Genomic DNA, 15,228 nt, shown 5'->3' on the forward strand with positions numbered 1-15,228 from the left:
TCTCTCCAGTAATATAAGCTCGATGATTTATACCCTTCTATCATTGGTTTGAGAATATAATTCTTATAATTTGCAAGTCTGAGATGCAGATATGCTCTCCCCACAAACTTTCCTAAAAATGCCATAGGCGCTCTTTGAATCGGGTCAACCATCCACAGTTCGCAGTGAAATCACCTTGATTGAGACTTTTTGCGAAATCTTTTGCTTTATTTTTAATTATTGGTCCTGATAATGGGATTGAGTGAGAATGAGCGGATTTCAACCACAAAACAGTTGCTTCTTCTACATCGCTGAAGTCTGATTTTCTTACGTGTTTTCTGTTTGGTTCATAAAAACATTCAAATGCTGACAAAGCTTTTTCTTTTTTTTGGTAAATGTTGGCAATCCGTGCAGTTCCATATTCTTCAAGTTTTACCTGATTCTAGTTTTTCAAAATTTCAATTTTTGATTTTAAAGTTAAAGTTTGTGTGGAGCCATTGTATTCACGGCCGTCAATACTCACAATGAAAAACAAATGACATTTTCAGCGTCTAACCAGGCTTTAGCTATTTTTCTTTTACTCCTTTTCCAAAAAATCGTAAAAATGAGTTCCGCTGAAAACGCTCATGCAACACAAAATAGATAAGATATTTTTATCCCTATTGTATGTTGGACACTTTTTTTATTGGATCCACACTTTTTTTTTACCATGAATAGAATGTAAAACCTTCACCCTGGAAGCGCCACTAGAATGATAAGCCAGCCAACAGGTTTCAAACACTCTCACCATGATGCATAACAGGGACCCATTATAGAGAACGAAGTGTTGTCGAAATGCCCCCACAAACAAGTGTCAAAAAATTCTTAGAACTGGTAACACACGGGCAATTGTAAAAAAGCGGAGTTAAGCCAAACATGTACCGAGTTAGTTTTCCCTACATTGAAATTAGTATTGTACCAACCAAGGGAATAGTAGATGTCAAGTTATCGAGATTCCACTGTATTTTTCATCATTGCGTCGTTTTTTGCAGATGATGCAAGTCTAAGTTGTGCTTTTTGTTCACTTCAGTTTCAATCATTTTTGAACGTTTGATTCTGCTTCTTTCACCAGAATTTACCCATTTCATATTTAAAATGTGTTTCTTTTCGAGTTCGCTCTTGAGTATTACCTCAGTTTGATTGAACATACTACGAGATGATTTCTTTTGCTGCGTAATTCTTAGAATATTTATTAGAAATTCTAAGAAATTTAAGTGATTAAAAACTATAGAAGAATAATTAAACTATTAGAAATTTAATAGAATGGTTCTATATTAACAAAAAATTCCATCTGAGTACATTTTCTGTTTTCACTCCCTATTTTTCACTCATTTCGTCACTTTTCCTTGATCGTAGACACCCTGAATTTACTGGTGGCTTTTGCGCCGCAACTCCTGACGGTGAAGACAGATTCGTCATAATTGTTTGTCAGGAAAAATCGATGCAACTTAAAAAATAAGTAAGGAACACATAAATCAAAGGAGTCAACCTTTTTTCATAAAAAAAAAAAAGCTGGAAACAGCAATTGAAGGTTTTTTCGTTGTTCTGCGGATGAGCGGCAATTCACAGTTTGATCCCATTTTATACATCCCGAATCCTGGGAAAGAGTCTCAAGCTAGTTCCATTTGTGGCCACAAGAAATAAAATTGCAGGGACGACAAACGATGTTATCGGAAAGTTAGCTTCTATTGTGATGCAACTTCAAAGTTTCTCACGAGAAAATTGTTTTTGGCACAAGACTCAGAATTGAATTTCTGCATTTTTGTAGCAGAATGTAGCAAACGTCAGACATTGTAGCAGCTTGTAACAGATCCCCCCCCCCCCGCATAGTTTGAGAATGCCAAAAAGAGTGACCTAAAGAGAGATACCACGTCAGTGAGTGACGTCGATGTCGGTGAGCATCCAAAAGAACAATTTAGAGCAGTGGTTTTCAACCTTTAGAATCCTGCAGCCTGGTTGGAATTTTTTCTTTGAGTAGAAAGTCTGGACATAAACATGACTAATTGGAAATTAACGAGGGAAAATAGAACAAATTAGTCACAGCAAGGTTTCACTGATGCCAGGTGGTGGTTGAGAAACTGATTTAGTGACCGAAACATCGTAAATGATCAAAAGAGTGACTTAGTGAGCAACCAAGAAAGTGTGCAAGCATATGTAGGGTTCCCAGCAAAATCTGCATCATTTCCCCGACCAAAAGCACGTACACACTGTCACGCTCATAATAATTCTAAACCATCCAATATCACTCTAAATTATCACCCCCCCCCCATATTCATGGGGGTTACATTCTGGGGGTGGGGAAAATACGGGAAATCGGCAAACAACTGAAAACAGTTTGTTTATCTCGTTTCTTGAAAATCATGAGAAGAGCAGGGTGACGCAAAAGTATGAGGGAATGTAAAAGAGGATGTAGCGATTGATTGTTGGTAATGTTTTCTGAAAGAACATTGTGATTCCTGTTTGTCATTTCTTCATATCATCAAGTATGTTGGAGCATGTTGACAAGAGTACCTCTACCAATTTTTCTACATGTGACGAACATACCCTCGAGGGATCGAAACTTTTTAGCAGAAAAAAACCCCTGCATTTTCGGTATGAGAAACACATGGATTGCATAGGCCAGTGATCGGCAAACTCATTACTCAATAGAGCCAAATATCAACAGTGCAAAGATTGAAACTTCTTTTGAGAGCCAAATTTTTCAAATTTAAACTATATAGGTAGGTGCATTGTTATTAACTTAATTAAGGTACTCCTAAGCTGGCTCTTTGCTAAACATGTCCTCAATCTGATTGAGGTACGTTTGCTGAGGTCGACCCCTTCCAACTCTCAATTCACACTCGTCTTGTATACTTGTTTCCTCTATCTCTTTTCATTCATCCTCTCTATATATCCAAATCATCTCAACATACCTTTTTCAATTCTCGACACTACATCTTCTTTCACTCCACAACGCTCCCTAAAATTAACTGAATAAACTTTACTTAAAGTTTATTAAGCTATTATTTTACTTGTTGTCTTACAGATATCTGGCTCCCTTCTCTGGGATATGTGCGGAAGACAGGTTCACTGTAAGCTCGTCCGATGAGATGTTAGCCGGAGGACGTCCTCGATGAAAGACTAAGGAGGGCAGTCTTGTGGGGCAGAGGCCCCAGAAACATCATATTCGTATGGTTGCTGTGGTGGATAGCTTCAGCAGCGATGACCGATGTTGGATGCAGATAGAGAGGTGGCCGCGGGAGAGTCACATGAGAGGTGGAGGCCCAGGAGCATCGTCTTCAGAGAGGTGGAGGCTAATATTTTCCACCACCCGACCCTTACAAAATCAAATTGTGTATATAATCTTGCACACAATACCAGTTTCCTTGGAAATCTCACAGAGATAAATCATTCTTCAACATATAAAGGTTTTCTACCCATCTGGTATTGGCCTTTGTTTTCAACAATGGAAAGGAGAGTCTCTCCTCTTTAGAGAGATCCCTTCATTTATTTACTCAGAGAGCAGATTGTTCCTTGGCCAATATTGTTTTCGAGTATGTAAAATCCCACCCTTCAACTGATAACACATTTCTGTCAGTAGGGGATCTGGAGGAAAATTCTGATAAGGATTTTTTTCCTCCCCCTGGGGATCTGAAAAATAATCTTCCATGGAAAAAAAGTAAAAACAAATCACTTGAATGTAGATTTATCCTTTGATTTTTTTCTCCTCCTGATTTTCCCTGACTTTTCCTAAGTATTTAGAATTTTCTCTGACTTTTGACAAATATTTACATTTATTTAATTAAATAAATTTCACATTTTCCCTGACTTTCCTTGACCATTTCCCTGACTTTCCAGGTCACTGGGAACCCTGATACGAGTGACCATAAGAGTGACTTTGGAGGAGAGGCATAATTACTGGTAGCAGGCACCAAGCGAGCTGCAGCCTATAGCGGCAAAACCATAAATCCGCCTTCTGCACTTGCCTAGTATGCAACAGAAGTCTGGTTCGATTTCCTGTTCAAATAACTTTTTTCTGAAGTTCAACTTGGCATTAATATCCAGAGATTTTCTTTTATGAAATCTTTAAAATCTAATAAATACCTTGTTCAACCTGTGACGGTAATGACAGATACATTTCAATAATGCTCGAATCTCACTGTTTGTGTATGTAGTTGTAGTATTTCATATTATATTCTTTTTCTCTATTGCTACTAGATGGCACCGCTTACACAATTATTACCTATGTTATTTTTCCCACCCTTTGAGGCAGATGTTCATTTATTTCGGCTAGAGTCAGTCGTACTTTCTCATGTCCAATAAACGTTTTTATTATAATTGAAACCTTTGCATTCTCCGTATATAACGGCACGCTCGTCACTCGTATACACGCACCTTATATTCACACAAAGTCAGCTTGCTGCTCCGTCTTATTTCATTAGTTGAAATGGTTCATATCTGTAATATCCATAGCCAGAGATTCAAATATGTAAGTTCATTAGTCGCAATCTATTCTTTCAGTGTTTATATCACATTTTATTCTGAACTTTCTTTTTTTACTGTGTGATTCGCAATCACATATGTACAGAACAAAAAAAAGCCTTCTGAAGCTCTTTTCAGACTCTAATTTGCATAAATTCACAAATAACGGTTTTCTGCAGATGTACATAACAATTTCGATGGTCTACAATAAATATAAAATTGTAAAATTGTACTAGAGTTGCCTAAAAATTTAAAATTAAAAAAAAATAGTCTTCCTAAAATGATTTCATTTCTTCACGTCGGCCATGTGATTGAGCGCACTTCCTGCCTTGAACCATGTGATTTGTCCCTCGTTCATGGTGTGGTTCAACTGAATCGTGTCCTTGGAGCCATCCTTGTGCTTGATTTCACACGTCACAGGCTGCAGAGAAAAGAGAAGAGAAAGGTCAACATTTTAGAGAAGAGACTTTTATTTTAAAACTTTGAGGGTGCGGTTGCCCAGGTCGATAAGATACTCGCCTTAAGTACCGAAGAATGTTCAGAGGGGATCGCGAGTTTGATACACATGATTTGTTCTTGTTAGAAACTTTCCTGTCGCTGCAGTAGGACAGATATGGCAACAACATGAACACGGAAAAGATTGCTACTGCAGAGAGTCCCACAAACAGATGAGTTAGCGAATCAACCCCTTGGTGAGTACAAAAACTGCTGCCATTTGGAATCAGCAATAAATTATAGGTCCTGGTCTAATTAACAATCATGTGCAGAAAATGACCAGTGCGACTAAAATGAATTTCAAACTTTGAATCCCAAGGCCACAAATTGAGCATTACAGCTAAAAGTGTAGGTTAAACACTAACTGAAACATAGTGAAATTTGCATATAACAAATTATCTCATACATATAACAATATTATTCTCTGAAAGATTTCCTACAGATAGTGATTGTGTACATCAAATCAAATTCCAACTGTAATGGTGAAGCCTTTACAACAATGACTGCCTTGGATCCCATCAAAATCATTTATACATAGAAATTCCACTATGTGTTTCATTTTGCATGTTTGTTTCATATCAAGCAAAAAGCAAGGGAAGAAGATTCCTTCATAGTTGTTCCTCATAGAATGTGTGATACAACCACAGACCCCTCTGGCAGGAAAATATGGAAGTTATATAATTTGTTTAAATAAATTGAAATAATGTGTAGAGAAATATGTAATTGTCAGCTGCTGTGATCATGTATGAACTATGGAGAGATCATGGCTAATTTGTCCCCCTATTGTTGCCATTTTAGAATTGTGAGAATTTGATTTGTTTTTGTCTCATATGATTATGTGGATTGCCGCTAAACTATTTGCCATCACGTAATAGTTTTCATCAAGAAACTGAGCATATGTTCTTGGGACCAGTTTGTGCAGAGATTGTGCTTGTTTCTAGTGTGCAAAGGAAGATCTGGTTTCCGGTACCATAAAATTTTTTCATCAGTTTGATATACAATCGCTTGTAGTTTTTTTCAATTTAAATTTCATTTGGCCATTGGTCAGAGTCTAAACCCAATAGTTATGATTGACTAATGAAATTTGTGTTTTTATGTCTCGGCAGGTACATACCTTTAATGTAGAATTGAGTTTAATGTTCTCGTCTGAGACTTTAATAGAGATCCTTCTGAAACATTGTGCAACAACGGATACTTGAATAATGATCACAGCGAGATCGAGGAGTATTTCCTGATGTGGAAATGCTCCTTACTGACATCATCATTACGCCAAGATGGAATGGGAAATTTTTCATCGATTCAGACAATCATGCCTCGCCTGACAGACCATTCTTAATGAAAGATCATTCATTCAGACGACTGATATCGATTTGTTGAATTAAACTATTGTCTTGACATGAAAGAAAGTGACAACAGTGTTCTTAAGCTGTTGTTCGAGGAATATCTACTACTCTGTGAGAAGTGAACTCCCTGCTTTCAGATGAGATCAATTTTGATGTGAATTAAGTGGACTATGTTCTACAATTGACTTCACAGATATATAAAAGCTAATTTTGATTGTTACAGGATGATCATTTTGTTTGAAGCGAATAAATGCCTCTTTGTGAAAAACCTGATTTCAAGTGGTGTCTCCTTTTGTCTGCTAAACTGGGATATAGTAGGAGTCTGGGGGTGCATAGTTCGTTGCAAAGGGATGCCTGATTCAAGGAAACCGTTTAATGATTATTGTGAATAAAAATGTGTAATGTAGCTGATTTAACAGAGGAAGCTGATAATTACCTTTCCTGGTGCTATATCTTTGAGACCCAAGAGAGAGATCTTATCGGTTGTCTGTATTTTGTCATAATCACTCGGATTCTGGAAGGTGAGTGGCAAAAGACCCTGTTTCTTGAGATTGGTTTCTATGAGGAAAAAAGAAATGAATTTCAAGACAAAGTTAAAAATTAACAACATTAACTGAAAAATTGAAACTGATTCACAACTTGAATGTATGCAGCAAAAGAAATCTTATCAGGACTTGCCATGTATTCTTGCAAAGCTTTTCACGATGATGGCTCTTCCTCCCAGGTGACGTGGCTCCAAAGCAGCGTGTTCCCTACTGCTGCCTTCACCATAGTTCTCATCACCAACAGCGACCCACTTCACACCATTAGCCTGAAACATTACAATGTAAATGCAAACACATATCAAACTGAACTCCAGTTATTGTTTAAAACAAATCACAAGCATCCTTTTAAAAGACACAATTTCCTCTCACTCAATGAGAAAACAAGAATGAACATTAAAGCAGAGGTTCACAAACTTTTCCTTCCATTGAACACCCACTTTCGCCAAAGTTATTAATGTCCTTGTAGCCAAACACTGTGTCGTGGCTGTTGACATCAGCCCCCAAGAGTAGCGGACTGTCTTTGGCACAGGCAATGATTGAGTTGAATTCGGCAATCACAATGTTTACCAGTCGGTTGGGAGACAAATAAGCCAACACTAACACCAGTTCTTTATCACCCATTTTGATTTTGTTTTGATGGACACAGAGTTAGTGATTAAAGTGAAACCAACCAAGAATTAACTTATTTGGGATTATAATGGCAACTTTAAGGTTAGACAAAGACCATTTTGAAAAATTGAGAACCCAGAAAACCAATTTCAGCCAGCCACTACTATGCTGACAGGAGGGGGGGGGGGGGTGTTCAAATCTCTGCTTCTTTCGAGTAAGATAGCACCACAGTCATTTTCAAAAAACAAAATCCTCATCATTATTGGAAGAAAGCTCTTACTTTATAATGCCTTGCGGTATCTGGAACAGTTCCCCATTCACCAGTCAACTGATTCTTGATCTTGTTGGCTTCTTCGTTTTCTGAATTGATGGCCCTGAATGAGAATGAAATCATGTCATAAGTGGAAAGAAGGTCTTTATTGATAAACTTGCATCATATTACATTTCACACAAGAAACTGCTTGAAAAACGTCTTTGCTAATCATACAAAAGCCCCCCCCCCCCCTCCGTCTCTAGAGCCATTCTAAGGCAGCTGCAAAGGATCTCACTCGGTCACCATAAACATAGAGGCCTGTAACTTCACAATTATAAACCTCCCAATAATGTGTCGGAAACTATAGAAACAGCATTTAGGCAAAAAGAGGCTTTGGTCTCTCTCCCGTATGTGACACTAATTTTTTTATGACCTCGTTCGAGAGAATGAAATTGTGTAGAAATGAAATTAGTAACACAGTGGCACTCTTCTTAACAGCCATGCGCTTTTACAGAAAAATATTATACATTATATTAATGGTCACCACCTCTTTTACAGATAAATTTTTTTGTCCTGTCAGCAACAGAGAGGTTTTTACTGCATTACTAATGAAATACATACACCACTCACCCAATAAACATGTTGTTAGAGATGTTATCAAGATGTCCTCTGTACTTGAGCCATGGACCAGCGGCACTGATGTGATCGGTCGTACATTTACCTTTCACCTAGTAATCAAATAAAGAACTACAATTAGATGATTAGGAGAGTGGGAACCATACAAAGATTTTTAACAGCTGGCTGATGCAAAGATATATTTTGGAAAGAGAAAATTCAACTGCCCCTGCGGGGAATCAAACCCACATCCTTTCACTTTCCGGGTGAACGCCCTACCTTTGCATCAGCCAACTGTTAAAAACCTTTGTATGGATAGCGTAGAGTGATATACTTGGATAAGTTGCCATCTGGTGGCATTGTCAGCAATTGTGAGCTTTGGCCTGAGTTAGGTCCGTCCAAGTACGGTCCCGTTCAGTGCACACGAGCTCCAAGGAAAGATCGATATATCCGTTGCCCCTGTAGTCTAGGTCGTTCACCCGGAAAGTGAAAGGAAGTGGGTTCAATTCCTCGCAGGGGTAGTTGAATTTTCTCTCTTTACAACAAAATATATCTCTTCACATCAGCCAGCCATTAAAAATCTTTGTATGGATAGCGGAGAGTGACATACTCAGAGAAGGGGGGGGGGCAGTCACAAACAATCAATAGTTCAAAATATTAAATTCCAGAATTATAGCTTGTCATAATGGTGAATTCTGCACAACAGATACACACAGGTTAACATTATGGAGTATATCTGTTTAATTTTCATGAGGATACATGTCGCTATAAGTAGAAAGAAATCACAAGGACACCCAATGCAAATGAGAAAAATTTTTATTTTCACAGGAAAGTTTGCAGTGTAAGCTCTACTATCAGTGGATGCTTTATAGATAGATAGCGTCACTATTTTATTCCCACTTTTGGATGTTCGTAAATAGTTTTTCTTTCTTTTAACCAGAGCACCACTCAAATGTATTGTCACGGGTAATTTACTATCTTGTGAGTTGTGCTGTAAGTGTATGTACCTAACAGTGTGAATGCATAACCCTTTAAGCCCAAGCTCGAACGATCATGTGGGTGAAATACTTAACAAACATCCGTATTTTCTAAATTTTTTTGGTCTTACAGGGATATCTAGCATTGTCTGATTTTTCAGCACTTCCATCTATATTTAAGAAGTGAAGTGAATGAATGCAACTATTGAATATTTTTGCTGTTTGTATGCCTGTTGGTCTCTGCAGCAAGACTTTATAATGGGGAGATCGGCTTGTATTTGCGCCTCAAAGTTGGGAACCACAGAAAACCAACTCCTGCCGACCATCACTAAGGTGATGGTGGAGTTTGAACCCAGGTCCTCTCAATGCGAGTCCATCGCTGTGACCACCCCACAGCAGCTTTTTGTAAATACTGTAAACTAAGCACAAATATGTGGACTGTCATACCTTGATCAGAATTTGCATATCGACCAAATCTTTGCCATCCCACCTGTCGAAAGGTTGCAGCAATTGCAAGCGCTGACTCTTGGGATCAACATCAACACTGACACCGGTCCCATCGGGAGGGGGCGATTGATAAGTGTCTTCGCCTGGATCAAATCCCCTGGGCGGCAATTCAGCACCATTAGGATCTTTCAACTTGAACTTTTCTCCTATGAAGAGAAAACAGGAATAAATTATAAAATTAATCTTTTTTTCTCACATGACAATTTTCGAGAAAGACAAAAAAAAAAGTTTACTAGCCTTTCGAGCCAACCAATTCATCTGTGATAGGATTGAAATCCAAAGAACCAGCAATCGACAGCGCTGTTACAAGCTCAGGAGAAGTCACGAAAGCATGAGTAGCTGGATTGGCATCATTCCTGCCTGTGAAGTTCCTATTGTATGAAGAGACGATCGTGTTCTTCTCACCCTTTTTCACGTCTTTCCTTGACAATGAGAAGTATGGAAGAAAATAAAAACATATTCTTGAATCAATTAAGTACCGCATAACAGCACAGGATAAAAACAAGACTTTTGTGTACTACAAATTTCTCTCAACAAGATGATAACCCATTCCTAAATACCAATCTTACATAAATTTAGATAATTCATATCCTTACCTATCCCACTGACCAATGCATGGCCCGCATGCATTAGCCAACACAACACCGCCAAATTTCCTCATGGTTTCTGCCTGCAAAAAGAAAAAAAGAATCTCTGTCATCAACAAAAATGAAAAATAAACAATGGACAACTAAAATAAAATCGATCATATAACACTACTCACGAAGCCATCTCTCTCTATGGTTGCTCTGATTTGTTCGGAACCGGGAGTCACAGTGAACTTGGATTTAGCTTTTATCCCATGATCGAGTGCCTGCTGGATTATTGATGCAGATCTTGCCATGTCTTCATAACTGCTGTTTGTGCAACTGCCGATTAAGCCTATAATAGAAAAAGCATCCAGAGTAACAGATGATCAATTCAGAAATTTTTATCATAACAGAAGCTTCAAAAACACTTTTACCTACCTACTCTGATGTCCAATGGCCAGTCATTTTCCTTGGCGTGCTTTCCCAACTGAGTTATAGGATGAGCCAGATCTGGTGTGAAAGGACCATTCACATGGGGCTCCAGCTGCAAAAGGGGGGGGGGGAGGGGTTATTGATCAAGCAAGTAAAGGCTTTTAAAAAAGCAAGCCAATAATAGAACAGAACACCATACAGCTGTTTTGAGGCTGATATAGCAATTTGTTCAGTGGAAAAAAAAATTGAAGGAAGATGGAAAGAAATGGTCTGTTATAGCAATGGTTCTCAACTTGGGGCCATATGGTTCCTTTGCGGTCCTGGGGCAGTGTTATCCAAAAATATAATTTTGAAAAGTAATTTCACTCCTCCCCAAAATTTTAAGAGGTATTTTTTTTTTATCAGAGTGAAACAGAGCTATATCAAAAAAATAATCCAAAATTTGTGTGTATAAATGATTATTTTCACTCCTCAATGAAATATGGAAAATTGAATTTTGATGTGTGAATCACGCACCTAGATGTCTTATGGCAAACAATGGTTCTGGGGTATCTGAAGGAGACCACAGGTGAAAGCTTCAAAGCAAAGTGTAGGTGAGCAAAAACGTGACAAGTAGTTACAGAACCCAGCAGAGCTGCCCATAGAATTTATGGGCCTAGCTAATGGCCACTGGGCATGACACGTGGACTTCATGCACACAGGAGGCCCACACAATAAGATATGGTGCTATAATCTTTGCGAGTACATAATCATGCATGTAAACTACTACTCCCAGCTATGTATGAGCCCCCTCAGAACAACACCTCGCACAGGGACCCATGATGTTGAGACATCCTCTTGCATAGCAACCCTACAAGAAGCTCATTGAACTCTAGCCCAAGCTATGCCGGGATTCAAGGTGATATGTCAGGAGGGGCAATGTATTGCATAGGTTCGTTGGATTATCTCATATTCCATAGGATGGACCAATTACTCTAGTATAATTAAGCTTTTGAACGAGAGAGACTCACACCTGGTTCGGGAGTATGAATCAGACTTGTTTATAAGATTTTTGTTCATTAAAAATTCTTATTTGGCTTACATTCATATGTAAATAGAAAGGGCCTCACTTTATCATGAGGTGGGGAGGTCTGGATAAGACAAGGGGGCAATGACAAAATATTTCCTGAAAGGGGACATGGGCTAAAAAAGGTCAAGAAACACTCATAGCACAGACCGCTCGCTAGAATGACCGCATGTCGTTGGACTGAGAACAGATACGATAGTGACATTTATCCTCGAAAAAGCTGTATGATGTTTCATTATATATATTTTGAGCGAACTGACATTATATGTTACATCTTTCATCTGCTCAAAAAGTATTTTGAAATTTTTATATGCCCCTAATAGTAGAATGGAGCCTTGCTATTCCACAGATGTCTGGAGACAACTTTGTTATATCATTTTACCCCAGCATCATAACCTAGCCATGCCAGAGCTGCCCAAGTTCCCGCCCACACTTCCTTAAAAGGCTAGAGTATGGGAAAGCAAATTTTAGAACTTCATGGGAGCAACTACACAAACTTTCAAAAACCAGTTAAGTAGTTCACAGAGCATGCCAGCAAACTTATGGAATCAATCCCCCCCCCCTCCCTCCTTCATCATACTTCCACAGTGCTATAAATCCTTGGGGTGAGGGATACCAAGTACTGAACAACAATTATTGATGCTATAACCATTTATGTAACTCAAGTATGCCTACTATTTTTAACAAACAGTAAAAAATGCAGGAAAGTAATGTGAAGCCTCTAACAGCAGGGGTGCTCAACCACTGGCTTGCAAGAGGTGTTTTGGTAGAATCCAAATTGACAGAAGTTCCGAAATATCAATACACACATGATTTATACCTAGGCTGAACTATATTTCCTCTATAAAAATACAAAAAATTGGAATCTATACAGGACATCAATGAGTTGTCAAAAGTAAGCCAAGTTGTCATTCATCAATGAAAAATTGCCAATGGATGGAAATGAAATGCAAGGTAAATCGCAATAAATTAAAATGTAATTCATGGAAGAAATGTTTGACAAACATGCGAGAACTTTATTACAGTAGAACCTTGAATATCCAGGCATGGATTAACCATGCTATGAAAATTTTAGTTTCCATGTTTGGCTCTTTACTATCTGTGTTGTTCTTTTTGGTTACATATGATTTCAAGAAGGTTGGTAATGAAAACAAACATTTCTATTTTGTAAAACTGCTGGATTTTTTTTTAAACAGATATCCCCCATTCTCAGAGGTAAAGTCTCATGTCAATGCATTGAAACAGCAGCCCCCCCCCCCCACATATGTACACATAAGAACTGAACGAATGTAGAGAAGAACTGAACAAATTATCGCCCTGGGGCAATGGACATTTGAAGATTTACAACAAATTACAGGTGATGGCAGGAAAAAGTTTCTCATATATAAAAGGTGGTGAAATGTATTGTCTTTTTTACAACTGAAAGGTACAAGTATGGTGTAACTTCATGATGTGTGACTGCATGACACATCGGCTTGTACCAGCACTATTCCCAATTTGTATCATTCTCATTGTATATTTTAGAGCTGTGTAGAATGGCTGATAAGAAAAGGATAACCATGTTTTTAAGTTATCCATGATCAACTTCCCCACCATTAGCCCAGATAATCAAGGTTCTACAGTATAACTATTTATGATAATTGCAGTTATAACTATTATAATATAGTCAATTTCTGCTTTAACGAATACTGTTACAGCAAAAAAAAACAAAAAAACCTCATTTTAACGAAAACTATTCTAATGCCCCAGATAAGTTCACATTGGAAGAATGTAAAAATCTGGAATTTTTACCTCCAGTCTCTTGGGGTTCATTACAATGGGATTCGACTGTAATTTATAAGTTATGAAAACAATTTCAATCCTGGAAATCAAAGTAAGCTTAATTGAAAATACAGGAAAAATGGGACATTCTTTAAAAAAAGTAAGGGCAACTAAAATTACAGAAATATGGGCAACCTATTTTTACCAGTTTCTGGCTCTCAAGCAGTAGCAATATCACAAATTTGGTCCGCAGACCAAAAAGTTTGTGCACCCCCCTGCTTCATGGTATACTTATAAATAGGGTTGAACACAACGAGTTCAGAAATACCTTGATCTATCCACCAAGCAGATTAGACACTTCTAAAGTGTTGAACTAATTCAAGGGAAGTTATTAATGCCATCATTTTATGGCAATAGAAATATTCTTATCGATATAAATAAATTTTAATATCGAAATGCAGGTCAAGAGGACAAATATTTTTAACACAAATTTTATCATTACCTCGTCCAGATTGATTTCAATGACTCTGTCATACTGACAGCCATCATCTGATGTGAGAAGCTGCCCTCTGAACTCATCAGCAAGTCCAGCTATTCCTGTAATATAGACACGAGTATATACAATAGCTGGATGTAGGGCGGAAAAACAGACATTTCCAAGCAAAAAAAAATCTAGCTTTCTCTGTTCAAAAATTGTTGTTCTAAATGTCCCCCCACCAAGTAGCATATGTGTCACGAAACATACACAGTCAAGACGAGAACCACCAAAGGGAGGACAAATGGTCCTCAGGCAAACTTGAAAATTTATTTAATTCTAACCAAATCACGCAAAATAAAGATAGTTTCTATAACTGAAGGTTCTGTATAATCGCTTTAATTTTTTGTAATAATGCTTTAATTTTTCAACCTCCGGGCATGAGTTTTGTTTCATTTTGTTGCACTTTCCTCAAGAACGCAAGTAATTTCAGTTGGATGGTGGTCTAGATCCCAAGACAACTACAGGGCTCAGCACGGATCATGGCCTCAAAACTAGTGAAAATAGTGACCAAAATATTTAAAAAAGTGACCAAATAGTGACCAAAATGTTTAAAAAGTGACCCAATAGTGACCAAAATAATTTTAGAAAGAGACCAAATGGACAATGAATTTTGATTATTACCAAATTGAATGAATTGAAATTGAATTTAGTTTTCACTAAACTTTGTATTTCAATGGAGCTCATCGAAATTGCTTTTTTTACATATAGTAGTGTGAAATAAATCAAACTCGAATGCATTCTGCTAACCAGAAAAGTTTTGAATAACTTATCAAATTTACAACAACTATGTGTGAGAGAGTAACATTACATCCTTTCTAAGTAACAGTAGTAATGCCTTTCCCCCCCCCCCCATAGGGGCCGTTCAAGTATTACGTCATCATAGATGGGGGGAGGGGGGTTTCCGATTTGCTGACTTTTGATGACAAGAGGGGAGGCTGAATAACGCTTACGTCATCAACCACCCTTTATGAAAATATGAGTTAGGATTCGGGGGGGGGGGGGGGCAGAGCTGATGACGAAATTTTGCTGACAAGGGGGG

General features: G+C 37.9%; 1 protein-coding gene across 1 annotated transcript in view; it reads right to left on the reverse strand.

Moving 5' to 3' along the window:
• Window positions 1–4,509: 4,509 nt before the first annotated feature.
• LOC149071055 (putative aconitate hydratase, mitochondrial) overlaps window positions 4,510–15,228 on the reverse strand; it is a 28,654-nt gene continuing 17,935 nt past the window's right edge. The window contains exons 12-22 of the mRNA XM_089248676.1: window positions 14,154–14,248; window positions 10,831–10,936; window positions 10,587–10,744; window positions 10,420–10,493; window positions 10,061–10,245; window positions 9,764–9,969; window positions 8,355–8,452; window positions 7,752–7,845; window positions 6,996–7,128; window positions 6,754–6,875; window positions 4,510–4,900 (exon numbers count right to left, since the gene is read on the reverse strand). Of these exons, the coding sequence (XP_089104802.1) occupies window positions 4,766–4,900; window positions 6,754–6,875; window positions 6,996–7,128; window positions 7,752–7,845; window positions 8,355–8,452; window positions 9,764–9,969; window positions 10,061–10,245; window positions 10,420–10,493; window positions 10,587–10,744; window positions 10,831–10,936; window positions 14,154–14,248 (1,406 nt within the window). The 3' untranslated portion in view covers window positions 4,510–4,765. The remainder of the gene's footprint in view (window positions 4,901–6,753; window positions 6,876–6,995; window positions 7,129–7,751; window positions 7,846–8,354; window positions 8,453–9,763; window positions 9,970–10,060; window positions 10,246–10,419; window positions 10,494–10,586; window positions 10,745–10,830; window positions 10,937–14,153; window positions 14,249–15,228) is intronic.

This window comes from Pholcus phalangioides, unplaced genomic scaffold (assembly GCF_987345545.1).
Source record: "Pholcus phalangioides strain wild (caught in Gottingen) unplaced genomic scaffold, Ppha-v1.0 ptg000020l_1, whole genome shotgun sequence".
NCBI classification, from domain to species: Eukaryota; Metazoa; Arthropoda; class Arachnida; order Araneae; family Pholcidae; genus Pholcus; species Pholcus phalangioides.